We start from the raw sequence: 18,230 nt of genomic DNA, 5'->3' as shown, positions 1-18,230 counted from the left end.
TAGTGTCAGTCCCCTCTTAGGAAACCCACTGGGCCCCAGCTAGTACTCACACTGAGCGAGAGAAGAGATGGATGGATGAGGGACGAAGCAGAGGACAAGAGCCACCGAAAAGGGTGCATGAATGTGTTAAATGTGCCCCCCATAAGGGGTGAAACAAAGAGTTGTTCAGAGATGAGAGCAGCATTTGGCAGGTGTGTGCGTCTGTGAGTGTTGTAAAACATCTAAGTTTCAACTTGTCACTGTTATTCATGTGTGTGCGTCTGTGTTAGTTTGTGTGCCTGTGTTGGATGATTCAGGGGGGATCTAACTGGATAATTGCTCGCCTCAACAACACGCTTCATCTGTATTAGTTGCGAACTCTGGTTGCCAAGGTTACAGGGGGGGGGTGCATGTCAACACGTCCCCCACCCCACCCCCCCGAAGGTCGACACCTTACCGAATGGATATCACCACGACTCTGCAGATTCTTTTTTCTCCCTGCTCCTAAACGCACAAAACAAGTGCACAAAACACAGCGTGTGAATGCATACATACATGTGGAGGAGAAGGCAGACAGAAACAATGACTTGATTGCCCCGAGGTTGCACCCACTCATGCCTGCTCACTGAACACTGTACGCAATGAATCTTTAATGTTCCCTCAGGTGTTTTTTTGCTTCACCTACACTCTACTGAAACATAGTTACTGTGTGGGTGTGGGTGTGTGTGTGTATTGTGCACCTGCCCTGAAAGCTTCTCCATCAATAACTCTTTCACAATGAACCTTTTTATGTATTCGTATCTTTTTGCAATGTTTTTCTGTTACCCTGCTGTGTTGTAGAACAAACAGCTGCTCAGCCTATTGTGAACCATGGAACTCTGGTCTATTGTGTAGAAAGAAGTAATTTTATTAAAAGCATTAATGGACATGTTGGTGACTCATTCCGGTTAGGTTGTAGAAAGGGAAACATTTTTAGATATTACAAAGAAATTGTCAATTTTTATTAAAAACAAAATACTTTATTTAAACTAAGACAAGTCTAAAGACGGAGACACTTTGACTTGGATCGTTTTTCATATGAAAACAGAAGTAGGAGTCAGTCTAGTTGAGGAAGGAGGTTGTAGGAGGGTGGCAGTTTAGCTCAGGCGGTAGAGCAGGTCGTCCAACAACCGAAGGGTTGGCAGATCAAACCCACCGAGCGCGGCTAGTCTGCAGCTCAGTGCTCCCCCCAGGGGATGGGTCAAAATGTGGAAAAGAATTTCCCCATTGTGGGATAAATAAAGTATCAATTATTTTAATTATTATTATGCTGTTCTGTTTCAGAGGCTAGTGTCCAAATTTGATGAAATTTTATAGATAGAATAATTAAATCTTTTAAATCATGATATTATTCTTCTTGGCTGTTTTTTATTGTTTTATAAAGCATCAGACTGCGTACTGTCAGTACGTTAGTGATTTTATGAGTCTTATCAAAAATAGCACTGCTAGGTTTCTGCTATGCTTTAAACTCTGATGAAAAGAATGTTTTTTAGTGCTTTTAACATGGTCTTGTTGCCCCTCTTCATGATGGAGGACAGATATAAAGAAAATTGAGCTTAAAATTTCAGTTTTGAGTATTATTTAAATCATGAATCAGCAGCAGGCGAAAACATTCAATTTAAAAAAAGCTCCTTTTTTTTTCTAGACAACTAGATCCATGTTCTTTGTTTTTCCGTGTTTGAGCATCTGGCTCAGCTGCTCTTTAGCCTGTTCTCCAATCACTCTTTAAGCTTCAGCAAAACGACTTACAATTAGGCTTAAACTTTTGGAAATATGCGGTTCTCATCAATGTAAGTTGTGAAAGACTGCATGGTTTTGATTTGGTTAAAAAAAGATTCAATGCAGAAAACCAAAAGTTGAACAAAAGGGAGAAAGAAGGTGGAGACACTGCGAGGTCATTTCCTAAAGATCACACTCCTTCATTTCTTTCCATCTATCTATTATTCCTCTAGTTCCTCATAGTTCACTTTCTCTTTCCTCTCGCTGACAGCTCGTCTGTGCTCCCGTCTCGCCACAGTGCCTCAAACACTGTGTGCGTCCAGATATGTGTGCGCTATACACTGCAGCCAACCTCCCATTTTTGTACCACACACTCTGCCAAGGTGTGTGTGTGTGTTCTCAACAATGCTCTCGGTTTTTGCCAGCTCTGCAGCCTGACACAGGAGATTTTCCAGCCCTCTGCTCTCTCTTTCTCTCTCTTCCCCCTCAGTACTCAGCAGTTTGGCATTTCCTCAATGCATTCTGTCATCTGTGGACATGAAAAGGCTGCATATTGTTGTGTGCGCATGTTTGTGTATGTTTACTAGTCTGACTGGAATTTACTCAGTCTCTTGTCTGTGTTTGTGCAGGGAGCCATGAAGGTGGTAAACAGCTAATTTTCAGTCTTAGGAGTTGGACTTGGCAGGACTTTGATGTGGACACAAGCAGGCTGTTAACAGAGTGTCTTTTAATCAAGATGAGTTCCAACTCATGGATTTAATCAGCATCTTTTTAATGCTTTTAGTGTTTTTGTTTCACTTATACGTCAAAGGACTGTCTTAGGTTGGACTGTTTTGTAAACTTACAAGCTGGCCGGTAACTAGCCTAGTGCCAGACAGTGTCAGACATGGGAAAATTGACATTTACCGGTAAGTCCCACTTGGATCATTGTGGGATCTATTGTAAAAGCGTTCCCAGTGCTATTTTTAGCCAAAGTCCAAAACCTGTGCTTTCTGTAGGACACAGTTTCTGCAGAGTGGCAGTAGTTTGTTAGAAAATTGCCTCTGAGATGTGGATGGGACTGTTGGCATGGAGTAAGCCCTCCCCCATTTCCTGTCATCCTTTTGTTTACACACTCACTTGCTAGTTCACAGCCCCTCGCAACCCCAGCCTAACATTCCTGGTGCAACAAAAATGGCAAAGAAATATTGGAGCTATCCAGCCATCCAGGTTTGAGCCAGATGCCAGCTCAGATGAGGAAAACAAAGATGTTAATGGATCTATTTGTCTGCATTAAAATGGAGCGCACCAGGGAGCTTATGGTCCACCAATTGTAGCACCTATACGTCACAGCTACAAGCTTTTTCCAACAGAATTTTTTCATCTTCTCCTGATTCACAACAGTTTGAATAAAGAAACATTCAACGCAATTTTAAGCTGCATTATCTTTATATCCTCCGTCATGAGAAAAATGTCACGAGAACATGTTAAATACACCAAAAAATACATTTTTATTTGATTTGCTAAACATATAAAATAAATATCATTTATTTAAAAGAAAAATGTTGTGGAAATCTTCTTCTTTACATGAAGAGCTTTTGTTTCTCTAAGTCCTCCAGTGCTACAGATACGGCACAAGGCTTTTCTAACTGGGCACGATGCAAGACTTTAGAGAATTTTAGGACAGATGAATAAATTCAGAGAAGGAAACCAGGACAGATCAGCCGAGACTTGCACCACTTTCTCGGCAGATGAACGTGCACATCTTTTTCTAAGTTTGCATCTTAGGATTTTCTTACTGCTGTGACATCTGAGGCTTTTTTCTCCCTTCCCAGAGGAAAAACAAGCTGATAGTCTCAGGGTATTTGTATGACCATGTGTCGTTTCATGACGTTTCTTGATTTCCGACATGTGAACTCTGTTCTTTAGGGAGGAAACAAGGATTGTGCCATAGTTTGGGACTTTAGGGCACAGAGAAAGCATCTCTTTTTTTACTTCTTCTCAGGAGTCTTTACAGGTTCTGCCTGTGACCTGGAAATGCCAACTCTCTCTGTTTCACAAATACTTCTTTCACCTTGTTAAGAATCTCTTTTAGTACCCTTTTAACTCTAACTCAAACTTGTTGGTTCTTTACAGAATTGATTTTAGATTTAGGAAGCCAGCCACCCATTTTCCTTAACCCAAACATCACACTTTTGTGTTCATTCTACCGTTTAAAAAAGAGGCTGCATCTGTTTTACCTTCAGTCACTTTCTTAGGGAGTCTCTCTATCTTTTACCTTTTTTTAGTGTTTTCAAACTTCTTCTATATGTCATTCATTTCTCTTGTTTTTTTCACCCAACACTCCTTTCTCAGGGTAGACATTTTGACATGTACTGGCGGGAAGCGTGCAGGTGTATTAATGAATGCTGCATTCCACATGGGGAGGCCCAGCTGTGGCTCATGCTGGCTCTCCACCATTGTTTACTGCTACACTAAAGCGGATTGAGACGTCTTTAATCTTTTTAATTCCACCTGGGCTTCTGCTGCTGTCAGCTGTGAAAAGGATCCATTTGTTCTCAAAGTCCTGTTCGCCCATCTTGAGAGCGTGTTTATCCACCTGTGTTTTCTGAAAGTCCACCACAACTTTTTTCCTTTTTATTTTCCACTTTGATTTAGGGTTGTGTTTTATTTAGCTCTTTTTGATTAATTATTTTCTTCTCTTTAAATTTAATTTTAAAAGTCACTTGAGCTTCTTTGGGTTATTAGCTGTTATTTTAGGATGTTTTATTTATAGTAAAAAGCTGCCCCAGTTTACCTAAAAAGAATGTATTCTTGTTGAACAAGCTGATCTACCCAGAGCTCCTCCAGGCTACTAAAACTCCATGTCATGATGGGAAAACACAATCAAGTAGGACTGCAAACAAAGGATGAACCAAAAGACTGAAAAAACATATTCTTCTGCATTTGCATCCTTGGTTTCTGCAGCAAAAATATGAATAAAAGCAGTTTTTTCTTAACCTTTCATCGGCCGCGGCCTTTTTGAGCTTTTTTTTATGATATTACAATATGCTCTTGTAGTTTTTCTTTAAAACTGTTTTTTGTGGCAATTCTTAATATCCATCTTTTTAATTCAACTCCAGCTTTTTTTTTTATTACTGATATGTTTTATTATAATAAACAATAATTCCAAATTGAACCTGAAACTGTCCAAAAAAACAAGTTGTACATTTTATCATTTTTTTACTCCTAAAATCACAGAAATTTGATCAAAACGTTTTTTTATCTTTATAACAAAGATTGAATGTGTAGAGACAAAATAAAAATGTCTAAATCCTAAAACAGAGCAAAGTTATCGTCAAAAATTAAGTAAAAATTGTTTTAAAAAAACAGGCAAACTTCTGCTAAACCACAATGTTCCATTGATTTATTCCAAGGTCTGTAAACTGTCTTAACTATTGTTATGTTGCTCAAAGCAAAAATGTCAAAGCCAAAAACTTTTGTGAAACTTTCAAATAGAATTTTGAATGAAAACTATACTACTGGGAGGTCGGAGTCATTTCCACATTACTGAAAATAGCCAATGTGACTGGCAAGCAGACCAGTGAGTTCAGAGGGTTAAAGCAGGGATCAGCCTTGCGCAGGAAAAAAAAAATAGATTTACTTCATAAAACCCATAATGTTGTGCCCTTTCTCCTTTTTTGCTTTTTTATATACGCTTTACGCTTTAAAAAAAACAAATGTGACTTTTTATTGGAGTCTAAGTTCATGCTTCGCTTCCAGTACTTTTTTTGAATTTGTTTTGTCAACATTGGCCTTTTGGTTTGAGTTTTGCATTGCAAATTCGCCGGTTAAGGTTAGAAAAACACTGTGGTTGTGGCTTATCTTTAAAAAGTCCCTTTCATGGCATCTACAGTACATAAAAAGCACTTTTTCTTAGTTCAGGGATAGTCTACTGACAAACTACATGCACTTATAAAACAAAACTGCATTAATATATATATATATACCTATATATATATATATATATATATATATATATATATATATATACCTATTTATCTGTTTTTTTTCAGAATTAATGTAGTTAATCAAAGATAAATTATTTTTGTTTCTTGCATAAATGTCTTTAAAAAGAAGTAAAGGGCTGGATAAATCACACTAAACAAGTAAGCCAGAGTCTTGATTTAAATGTTTCCTACAAAAACAGAAAAAATATTGAAAATGTGTTTTTTTTTTTAAAGTACTGTCCGATTGACGGCTGGCGGGAGTTAGAAAGTAGAGGAAAAAGTTCAGCAGTTAGTCACAGAATCATACAGGAGGGATGCAGAGAAACAGATGGTGTCAGAAAGCAGTAAGAAGTGTGAGAACTGGTTAAAAAGAGATGTAGACTGTGAAAGAAAAAGTGTAAAAGTGATATATTTAGAGGGGAAGATTTTTAGCCTCCCAGCTAGAAGCATGACTCATTTTCTGCCAGCTGACAGAAGGATAGATGGAGACAAGGAGGGGAGGAGAAATGGACAGAATCTCGGAGGAGGAGGAGGAGAGCCGAGCGCAGGCGTGACAAAGTTGGAAGGAGAAGAAGGAAAAAGGGACAGGAGTGATGAAGGGTGAAAAACAGAATAAAAGAGGATGGGTTTCCACGGGCTATCATGCATGCAGCCACACATGTAGACAGGAAAAAACAGAGACAGATTTAAAGCCCAAGGCCTTTCCAAGCTGCTTCCAAGTCCTGCTGCACTTCCCTGAGGGCGAGTGAGGAGGAGAGCAGCAAATTTCCCTGCAGCCTGCTGCATCGAGCAGCGTGTTGCTGCACACGTTTGCACGTGTGTTTTGAGGAAACAGATTGGATGTGTCACATGGAGAAAGAGACGTTGAGTGGTTTGATAATCAAATGAGAAGAAGGTGGCTTTGAAGTTGTGTCGGCTTGTGATTAAATTTTACTACGGAGTTGTTTGAATCTCATTAATGTGTCCAATTTGTGCGAGGACACCTCAGGCCGCTAAGACAGCTGTGATCTGCTGTGTCATGAAGATTTCATGGAGCATCCTGTGGTTTTGGGTTCCAGCGCGCTTCACTGTGGGGCCTCACAAGATCTGGCTACTTGTTTTGCATCCTGTGGATGCTCAGTCAGCTTGACGTCTGGGGAACTTAAAGGCCCAAATTTTAAGCTTCTCTAGCTGCATCCCCAAAAAAATGGGGGTTAGCTTTGTGGCAAGTTAATCAGTGTCGTGTCGTTTCCTGTCTGATGATGGTGTTCAAAATGAACAAAGGAGACGAAATATAAATAAACCCAGATTTCTGAAGTGAATGTTGTCTTCCATCTTTGTTGCTCATTAGTCATTTTGTTGCAGCCACAGTTTTCCTGACCTCTGACCTCCTTTTGGCAACAAAATGTGTCAAAACTACATTTTTGTTCTCCGTAGCAATCATTGACTGTATCTGAGAACTGGACCGAGCGATTGTGATGTCATCCATAGAAAACGACTTACTTCCAGATTATTATTTTTTTCTTCAATATGGACACTGCAATATTGGAGCCAGACAATGTCAGTAAGCAGTGATTGGTTGGAGGTAGCAGAGCAATAATGGTGATTCTGACAAATAGAATGACTGAGTAATAGCTGATTATTTCTCAATAAAAATAGAATAGAATAGAATGGAATAGAATAGAAATAGGAAGAAGAGAATAAAAGCTCTGTCATCATACAGGAGCATGATGAAATTATAGGTGACCATCATGCATGTTAAAGTGCATAATAAGATGACAATAATAAAAAAGCATAAATGTAAGAAATGCATTAAAACAGTAGATATACATATATACACATGTATACAAATGCTGTGGTGTAAATATTATCGTGTCACACTTAAATTTTGTTCATATCTCATGTAACTTTATCCCTGTTTGAAACATGGATGAACTGGAAGAGTCTCTCCAAATACGCTTTAGCTCTTTCCACGATCCTCTACTTCCACTCATGGTGCCTCAGACTTTACAAAGAGCACCAGGAACTGTCAAACAGTTCTGGATCTCACTAACATGAACAGCTTCCTGAAGAGGTTAAAGACGGCACAGCTTCATCCAAATCTGACAGTTGTAAAGATTCAGGACTGAATCTGGTCTTCTTGTCTTTTCAGACGTGGTCAGGGGGCTGCAGCTGGTTTCCCTGCAGGAGAAAGCTGGCTGCCTCCCAAACTCGAGTCTGGCACTGGAGGCAATAAAAGTGAGACTGGCGTTAATCTACAGAGTAGCTGCTGACTTTCTCAGGCATTGCTTCATGTTGCATGGCTATTGCTCATATCCTCCAGGGACATGCACCCCCTCACCACCACCACCTCCTGCCTCTCTGTTTCACTTGGACACTCCCTCTCTTTTCCCCTCCTACTTTGTTCATGCTCACTTTGTCCAACTTGTGCCTATTTGCCTTCACCCCACCCTGCTCTTTTGAAACCTCCTTACTTACGCTCCACTAAAGACGGTGGCTCAACAGCTCCTTCCTGTGTCTCAACAGCAGCATCACAGCCATGCAATGAACCACAGACATTTTATCTATATATATATTTTATATCTAGTTTTTTCTTTTTTACTATTTCCTTATCAGAATTGAGAACTCATGCACAAATTTCTTCTGAAAATCCCAGCTATGAAAGAAGAATGTGGTTTGGAGTGTAATTGACTTAAAACTAGTAATGAATTGGAGTTTTCTTTAATATTATTGGCATTTTCCTTAAAGACCCACTCTGATTATCTTTTAATCTGTTTTGAAAGTGTTCCAGTAGTCTGTCGTTTTTTTTCAATTCTTTGTTTATTAGTTTTCCTTGTTACAAAGTACAATAAATCAAAACCAACAACAAACAGAACATAAAGGGATGTGCCTTCTATATATTTTAAGAAATGTTGTGAACAAAGGTTTTCTTTGGAGGTCCAAGCTCTACTGCTGTACACATGAAGTCCGTATTAAACTAAATCTGTTCTGAAACATAATACAAACTCCTCCATCTTTCCTGGAATCTTTTTTGTTGCATCCGTAGACAAAAAGTAATCTCTTCCTTCTTATAAACCACAGAAACAGTATCTCTCCTAACATTTAACATTGGCCTCTGTGGTTTAAACCGCTTTCTTATTGTCCTTTCCTTGCAGTCGCACTCAGTATCTGAAACATGAACGTCACCTTTCGTGTGACATTACTCTCAGGTATAGAGTCTCCATCTTGAAAGGGATGTCCATCTGAAAAACTGTCTTTGGAAGTTTGTGCACTTCCATCCAGAAAGGGATTGTTTGTGAGCATGACCACAAAACATGACGATGGTTTGCTTCCAGTCCACACTGCCTCCAACAGGATGACAAGTTTGTACTATGTTTCCTTTGGGCTGAAGTTATGAAGAACCTAACAAGATTTTTTCAACATAACTCTCGCCATGCCAATGATTAGAAGTTTTCCCTCCACAGAGGATTTCCCTCTTTTGGAATGTATACTTCAGGTTCCTTTCTTTTTCCCATTTATGTTTTGCATGACAAAATGTTTCCTTTGATTGTTGTTGTCCCTAATACAGCTATAAGATAGTCTTTTAATTATTGTTTTTTAGTGTATGGTTCCATAAACACTTTTATTACTTTATTGTCTCAATATTTATCTTTATTTAGTTATAATAATTTTTCGATGCATGTCCTGTTCTGGAGGAATCTGTTAAAAGTCTTAAACCATTTAATGTTTGAAAGTCCTTCACTTTCCCTTGTCTCTAAAAAACAAAGTATGCTGTCAAACCTAGAGCTGCCCATTCTTTAAACTATACATCTAATTTGTTAGGCATAAAATCTTTATCATGGCCACCCCATCTCAATATCTCTACAGCTTCTTCTAAGTTAATATTATAGAATGCCAAAGATTAATTATGTTATATTTTGAGAGATAGAAACATGAATGGATTCTCCATATTAGACAGAGAGTCCAAGTTAACTTTTAACCCTATTAGTACTTGTTGCGGATCATTTACAAGTGTTGCTTCCTCAATTTCCTTCCATTAGCAAAGTATTCCAGATCACATATACAGACCAGTGGTCTCAGTTGTGCCGCTATATAATAGTCTTTCAAGCACGGAAGTGCCACCCCTCCTTCATTTTTAGGTCTTGTCTTCCCAGTGGTCTTTTAATTTATGGTGACCGCGTTTTTAACAAAAAGAAAAGAAAATCTGACATTTTTTGAACATAGTTTCTGCAGAGCGCCAGGAGTACATTAGAAATTCACCTCTGAGTTTTGAGTGGGACTGTTGGCATAGAGTAACCCCAGCTCCATTTTTCCATCATCGATGTATTTACACACTATCCTGCTATAGCTTACAGCCCCTCAAAACCCCAAACTAACATTACCGTTGCAGCAAAATTGGCGAGCAATATTGGAGCTATCCAGCCATCATGGTTATTTTTTTAGATTTGAGTTGAAATAAACTGAATAAATACATAAACTTGGAAAAAAAAAATCTTCGGGGATTAATAAAGTTGATCTTGAATCTTGAACTGAATCAAAAATTGAATCTTGGAGGAGAAAAGGTTAATGGGTGATTTTTACCACGTGGGGGCGCTGTTGGTTAAACTGTCACATAAATCAGCCTGCCCAATAGAAGGGGCCTGCAGTCTGAAACTGAAGTCAGGGCAGGTTTGGTTAGGTATTTTTTTCTATAGCAGGTTAAACACGTGAATTTAAATTTTATTTACAAAGGACACATTAAATAATTTGAGTACATTAATGTATTAAACCACCAAAGGATAATGATCATAAAACAACAAAGTTTTAGCAGAAGCAGGAAACTAACCATTTTTTTATTCAGAAACCTCTCTTATTAATTAGATTTTGTGTTGTGTTTTGATGATTATATGACTTCATCATTCTCAAACAATCAAAATGACCAAAACACTGAATAGAACATGAAGGACAGATTTCATACAACTCTGCTGAAAAGTAATCAGAGCTTTTGCGTCAGAATGTTCATTTCGTTAAAATGGTTTTACTTGATACACAAATCAGTTTCAAGTATGATATGTTGGATAGCGTATTTGCTTTATGACTGAACTCAACAATTAGAAAAAAAAACTCTTCATCCGGCACAAATGTCCGCCTTTTTCATAGTGGCTCTCCAAAACTGGTTTCTTTTGGTGTTTTATTATTAATGTTTTGATCGTTTTCTCTAAGAGCCCAATTCCGGCCCAGCATCCACTGTGGTTGCAGCCTTTAGAGAAGCACTGAGTCAGATCAAAGCGTCCGGCTCCACCGCCCATCGACCCGCAGTTTATCTTTTAGACCGGGTTACGAATTGAGGCGATCTCGCTTCAGCACGCCTTTTCTTTACGGCAATGGGTGTGCACGCGCGTGCGTGCTTTTCCACACCAAAAGAGGGAAGGATTAGGCGAATTTTTAAAGCACCCACCTTTCATCCAAACAAATTATTCACCCCAATTCATAAAAGGAATCTGACCTAAGCTGATTTTCTTTCTCTTTCCAATTTTTTTTTTAGATGTCTCATTTTTAGTGGCCATTATTTTTAGCTAAAATCTGTCCTTTAAGTAGACAATAGTCAACAGATGAACCTGACCCATCAGGTGTCCTTTCTGCCTCTGAACACAAGATCTTGAACCCAACTGGGGCTTCATTGATGGAGCGATGGCGCGCAGAAAAGCGCGCATCATATAAAAGGAGGACCTGGGGGGAGAGGGTGGGATATGATGCAAAGTAAGGGTGTAAAAAAGAGGAGGAGTGTAAACTTCGCAGCCGAAGGAACAGACACTAGAGTGACCATAAGGGACAGGAAGGGAGGGCTGCAGTCGCGCGCTCTGTGATTTTATCTTTTTTATTTTTATGAGCACAACTGGATCCAACTTTGCCACCTTTTGGGGTTTTATGTGTTTTTTACTTCCAAAAAGGCTGAAGTCGAAGGAATAACCGTTAAATGAACTCCCAGCTTTATCCAGTAGTTTTACGCACGACTTTTATAAGGTTTTTGTGCGTGTTTAGTGGATTTTCTGTATAATTTTTGATCATTTACCAGCTTCCCCCAAACCAGGGGTTCCTTTAATCCTTTTTTTAACTCAATGATTGATTTACATGATTTTGTAATTAAGACACAAAACTGCTCAGGAAGGAGGGAAAAGTGGACTTCATAAGAGTGGTGAACTTTGCGTAACAGGGAATCCTTGTGGTCAGCCTTGAATTTGTAGGACCTCAGAGTTTCCCAACGGGGCTCAGGGTGCCTCTTGTCTTTGTGCCCATGTATCAGAGGCCGAGCGTTTTAGTCCAAGCTGGCTGTGTGGCGGTGACGCGGCGGACAACCATCATGGACAACAGATCTGTCCAGAGAAGACGAACCGGTGACGTTCGGCATCTGCTGCTCGCAGCCGCTTTCCTCACCTGCAACTCTCAACTACTGCTGGTGGATGCAAACTCGTGGTGGTGAGTACTTGTGGTACACAAATGAATGATTTATTTAAAAAGAAAAACAGACGAGAATTTATTGGTTTTCAAATGCACAACTCTTGTTTTACGCTATTGAAAATCTTCTTGTGTTCTTTCAAAAATGAAATAATTTAAAGCCTCGGATTCCTTTCCTATTGCTTGAGTTTGTGTGTTTGGGGGGTTAGCTTTAGTTGTGTTTTTAGGCTTCTACTTATGGAGCAAATGTGGAAGCCCTGTCACAATATTTACCCTGGTTGAGCCCCAAATGGCGGGCTGGTATTGCCCCAGGTTCTCGCCATTCTCCATTTCTAAACAGCAGCTCTAGACTTCCCTGACAGGCAAATAGATTTAAATCAAAATAGTTTAAATTAAGGATTTTAGGATTTGATTCAAAAAAAGGTAGTAAGGAAAAAGCAAAGGAGCCATAAAGATAGTGACTGCAGAGATGCTCACCACAGGAGTCTATTTATCTACATTTTATAGGCCACTTGTACCAATAAAACCTGTGCCTGACTTTTTCCGCTGCCTCGCAGACCTCCAAGAGTGATACTAACTGACTGTTACCTTTTATTTTTTCCCTTTAATCTCTGTCTTTCAGGTCTCTGGGTCTGACCCCAATCCAACGGCCAGAAATGTACATAATTGGTGCACAACCTCTCTGCAGTCAACTGTCAGGTCTGTCACAGGTGAGCAATAGGAGGGTGAAGCCAACTTTGTGTCTATAGATGTGTTCTCTAAATACATTTTTAAAGTGCATGTTTCTTTGTTTTGTTTGTATATTGGCTTTTCTTTTAAGAGAACGTTGTCACAGAATAAAGAAAACTACTAACCAAACCATCATGTTCGAACTTCAGGGGCAGAGGAAGCTCTGCCAACTCTACCAGGATCACATGACCTACATTGGAGATGGAGCCAAAACGGGCATCAAAGAGTGCCAGTATCAGTTTAGACAGAGAAGGTGGAACTGCAGCACCGTGGACAACACATCTGTGTTTGGACGGGTCATGCAAATCGGTAAGTTTAACATCAAATGACAACTGTTATTGAAAACTGTTGCCAGCAAAGCTGCAATATTCTTTATGTGTTTGTTCTTTTAGCTGAAATATTTCTTTTTTTTTTCTATAAATCTCGAAATGCCAAAAGGTGGACCCATCACTCAATGCATACTTTATTCATCTGGAGCATTTGTTAGGTTGGGATGAATGCACCCTTTATGCCCCTTTTCTTGTGTTTGGACAAAATAATGACAAAAAAAGTTTGTCTCTTTTTGCCTTAAAAGGGGGTTGAAAACAACCCAACTTAGGTTGTTTTAACTGTGGAGTTCTTAGTGAGTGTTTTGTTGGTCTAATTATCAAGAATTTAAGGCACTTTTTGTTTATTTGTTGTTTTTGTTTTTTATTTATCATGTGACAATTATTTTATTACTTTTTTTAGTTAAGATTTTTTGTCGTAATTTTCCACCCTTTATTTTTATTAACCGACAGGGTTTTTTTTTCTTTCTTCGTTAAACCAATAAACGAAACCAGTTCAGGTGAATGACCGCAATCCTCCCATTCATGACGCAACAATTTCGCTCGCGGCGTTCCGGCCACGGCATAAACAAACGCGTCACGTGGCTAATAGAAACGACTCGTGGTCGCGCGCTGATCCTGGATCAGCTCGTCCTGACCGGGCAACGTGGGAAACGTCTCATCCACACGTAGGTGTCAGATCCGCTGCAGGGCGTCCCAGGAAATGTTTGCCGCTCCCCGGCCCGGCCCGGCCGGACAGTGGGCCCCACCTCCAGGTTTATGGAGGTGCGAGTCGGTCTATTGTCCCGCGGCTGTGCTTTTGAAATGCGCCGATGAGCCGCCACCGCAGATCCGGAGCTGCCGTTTGAAGTTGATGCTGCGCAGACTCCAAGCTGCTGCGGGGACGCAGGCAGAGTCCTCTGAATGCGGGGTTGTCTGCATGGTGTTGATTGGAGACGGCAGTAAACCTGCCTCAAGCCAGTGCAAGAAAAACGGCTCTAAATTTGATGGGAAATTAGTCATTTCTGCAAATACAAATAGATTTTTCAGCAACGAAGAAAGGTGCCCAAAATACTTAAGATGTCTGCTAAAAGTGAACATTTCTGTGCTAAATACTAAAAACACAATCGAACCTGGAATTGTAGCATCACCCACTACCAGCACATATTGCAGGAATGGAACTGTTCAAATTCCTCACAGTTAGGTTCAAATGCGGTACTAGGATTAGTAAGGGTGTAACAATTCATTTGAAAAGAATTCATATCATAATTTTGAATTGTTATGATTCATCGTTGATATTTTGAACGATTTGATCCAATTCAGGACATCTTAAGCCAAAAATTCAAATACCTGGATACTGAACAGTGCAGAGGAAGTTTTTCAGATTCCTTGTATTTCATGCTAGATAATGAAGTGTATATTAAATATGTGTACAAACAAACGAGGAAACAAGAATTAATGGCAAATCCATTCACATTTTAGTGTCATAAAGTTTAACACACTTTTTCCACATCAAAATAACCCAGGGGGAAACATTATTAGAGCATTCTACTACACTGTATGGTCACATGTCTTTGCAAAATTCAAAGTGTTTCCGCACATTGGACTGTAAGGACTGTTGATCATTTTTTGCTGCATCACATGTGATCATTTTTACATTTTAGTAAAATATGCAAATGGTATTTTCCAATATTGATAAGAATGATTTATTTTCCTTTTTAAATTATTTTATAATGATATAGATTGATTCGATTAGCAACCTGCCTCAGACAGATCGATTTGGTTGGATCGTAGAAATCATTTTATCGATTAAGTCTAATGCACCCCTAATTTAACGATTACAAGGAATTTGTAAAACTTCACCTGCACTGTTCAGTACCCAGGTATTTCTCTCTCAGTCACACTTTATTTGAATTTGTGGCTAAAGATGTATCGGATCGACAAACAAAACAACAAAAAGTTTTTAAAACATTTGGAAAAATCTATTTTTTGTTTGCTAATAACTTTTCATTTACCTTTACTAAGCCTGGTGTAATCTAATAAAGTTATAAATAATAAATTCCTTTAAAATTTTGCCCAACAATTGTTTAACACTTTTAATGTAAAAATACTGGCATACAGAGATGCAACAATTCCCCACAGTTCAATTCATTGTAACATACGGTTATGTAGGTTAGGTTTATTAGCAACTAAAATATATTTATATTTTCTTAATTTTTGGTCTTTGTTGTTGTTTTGTAATACACAAATCATATATCGAACCAAAACAAAACCGAACCCAAGGTTTAAACCGATTCAAGGGGGAAAAGGATTTGTTGCATCCCTACTAAATAGTCCTTATTAAAGTTTTAGTTGATTTAGACCATCTTTCCAAATACTTGCATTAGTGGGTGAGGATATAGATCTTCATGAATATGTTAAATGAAAACAGGAGAAAAACATGAGATTCCTTATGATTCACCTGCAGGTTTCCCCTTGGACCTGTCGAGCAGGAACGCAGATCCTCTCTTTGCTTAAATGGTGTTAACCAGCAGACTCTGTTGTGTATTCCTAATTCTATGGTGGCTCTTCTCTAAAGAATGTATAGAAATCTTTTGAATAGCCTGTATTTGGGTAGCTTCTAGGTATTTTTGCTGTTGTGTATTACATTTAGCTTTGCCTGTATCCTCTATCCTGTCAGATCCCCAAGCTTGGATTTATATTTGAAAGGAGGAAAAGAAACTTTTACACTCTGGAAAGTTTAATCCAACAAATGCCTGAAATTGTGACATTTCACACTTTTGCCATTTTTCTGAAAAGAGGACACATATAAAGAAAATTAAGCTGAAAATTGCAATTCTGACTACTTAATTCCAGTCGATGTGAATCAGGAGCAGACGAAAAATGCAGTTGGAAAAACGATGTATTTACATAGAAAAGACACTAGGGCGGGCCAAAAGCTCCCTGATCTGCTCCATCCTGATGCATCCACTTGCAGACGAGATGTACGTTTTTGTTTTCCTTGTCTGAGCTGGAACCTGGCACAAAACTGGACAGCTGGATGGCTCCAATAATCCTCGCCACTTTTGTTGCAGCACTAATGTTATTTTGGGGTTTGTGAGGGACTGTAAGACAGTGGGAGAGCATGTAGACTCCTGCTGGACTGCAAAAACCATGTCCTAGAGAACGACAGGTTTTTGTCAGAAAATGGCATAATCATAGGAAAAAAACCACAAGGAAGACTTTGAAAATAGATCAAAAAGATGATCGGAGTGGGTCTTCATGATATGTAGGTTTCAATTTAGCATTTTTCATCTGTTGGAAATGTTGTTTTAGTATTGCTATGAATTAATAGTCTTAGATTCAGACAAATGTGTTTTATGCTGTTAGTACTTTATTGTATTGATCAGAACAGTATGTCCAGCATAAGCTGTTCACAAGGTGATGTTTTTCCACTCACATTAGCTCCGCTTCTCTCCTCCAAGCCCTGTATGTGACCTCTTTAAAAGGTCGACTTTCCAAATGACTAAAAGACGCGTATTTTCTCTCTGATCCCTCGCATCATCCAGTCATGCACATGATGTGGTGTAGCTAGTCAGGCTGTATGATATCCGTGTCTTGGATTTCCATATATGGTGACTCCTCACAGGAAAGTACAATGAAAACCGAGTTTGTGGAAAAATACAGGAGCAGATTTGGAAAAAAGCTCACAAGAGAATCTAAACAAGATTAAAAAAAAACCTGTGTCATTCTCTAGGACATAGTTTCTGCAGAGCTTCAGGAATTTGTTAGAAATCTGCTTCTGAGATTTCGGTAGGAATGTTGCAGCAGAGGAAGCCCTCCCCCATTTCCCTTCATTCCTTTGTTTACACTCTCACCCACTAGCTTACAGTCCCTCATAGCCTCAACCGAACACTAGTAGTAGTTTTGATTATGTCCATCCTGTTGAAACACTACTCCTGCAGTCCCGGACCTGCTTCACCTCTTCGAGCGCGTCCAAAATTTGTCCATAAACAAATCTTCATAGCTTTCATCTCCTCCAGCACAAAATCAAGCATCTTCATCAAGTCCTCATTTTCCTCTGACATTGTTTTTTTTTCCGGTGGCATGTTTAGGAATTGCTTTTCTCAATGTTTAAGCTTTTATGCAGTAAAAAAAAAAGGCGAGCAATATTGGAGCTATCCAGCCGTACAGTTTTGAGCCACGTGCCAACTCGGACGAGGAAAACAAAGACGTACATGGATCTAAGTTCAGGTGGATGCATCGGAATGGAGCAGAGCAGGGAGCTTGTAGCCCACTGTAGCACACATGTCACAGCTACAAGCTTTTTCCAATGGCATTTTTTCGTCTGCTCCTGATTCACAACGATTTGAATAAAGAAAGACTCAGAAATGCAGTTTTAAGCTTAATTTACTTTATACATGTTCTCCATCATCCGAAAAAGTCAACAAGAACATGTTAAAAACTCAATTTTCATTGGAGTGGATCTTTAAACATGTGTAGGAGAGGGCCTCCACTGTCAGCTCTGTCTATTCTTAATGAGACCAAGCAGTGTGAGGTGGTTAACTGTGTGTTAGGGAGGGGGGGGGTTCTGGTTTGAAACTTTCCATAATACCCGTCATTAAATGTTTAACCTCAGCCAACACAGGATAGAAGTAAAGTCAAAAGAATAAATGTGTTAGTATTTCAAAACGTATCCCCCATGTTGCTGTCCGACAGGCTCCAGGGAAACGGCGTTCACATATGCCATCAGTGCAGCCGGCGTGGTCAACGCCATCAGCCGGGCGTGCCGTGAGGGCGAGTTGTCCACCTGCGGCTGCAGCCGCACTGCTCGACCTCGAGACCTGCCTCGGGACTGGCTGTGGGGCGGCTGCGGCGACAACGTGTATTACGGCAAGCGGTTCGCCCAAGAGTTTGTCGACGCCCGAGAGAGGGAGAAGAATTACCCACGAGGGTCCAGAGAGCACGCTCGAACACTAATGAACCTGCACAACAATGAGGCCGGAAGACAGGTATGGCCCAGCAGAACGTACATCATTTAGCTCAGGAAGAGAAGCCTACAGAGAGGAACGCTCTGTTTCCCCCTCTCATACCTATA

The 18,230-nt window shown here is 39.6% G+C and overlaps 1 protein-coding gene across 7 annotated transcripts in view; it reads left to right on the top strand.

Annotated features, from left to right (window-relative positions):
- Window positions 1–18,230, top strand: part of wnt5b (Wnt family member 5B) — an 87,240-nt gene that overhangs the window by 61,344 nt on the left and 7,666 nt on the right. For 3 of the 7 annotated variants that reach the window (XM_011491000.3, XM_011491002.3, XM_020713976.2), the window contains 5 exons: window positions 7,837–7,922; window positions 11,968–12,140; window positions 12,742–12,829; window positions 12,998–13,157; window positions 17,852–18,144. In XM_011491000.3, the coding sequence (XP_011489302.1) occupies window positions 7,837–7,922; window positions 11,968–12,140; window positions 12,742–12,829; window positions 12,998–13,157; window positions 17,852–18,144 (800 nt within the window). 7 annotated transcript variants of the gene reach the window in all.

Source organism: Oryzias latipes, chromosome 23 (genome assembly GCF_002234675.1).
Source record: "Oryzias latipes chromosome 23, ASM223467v1".
Taxonomy (NCBI): Eukaryota; Metazoa; Chordata; class Actinopteri; order Beloniformes; family Adrianichthyidae; genus Oryzias; species Oryzias latipes.
This window is presented reverse-complemented; position numbering and strand designations above follow the sequence as displayed.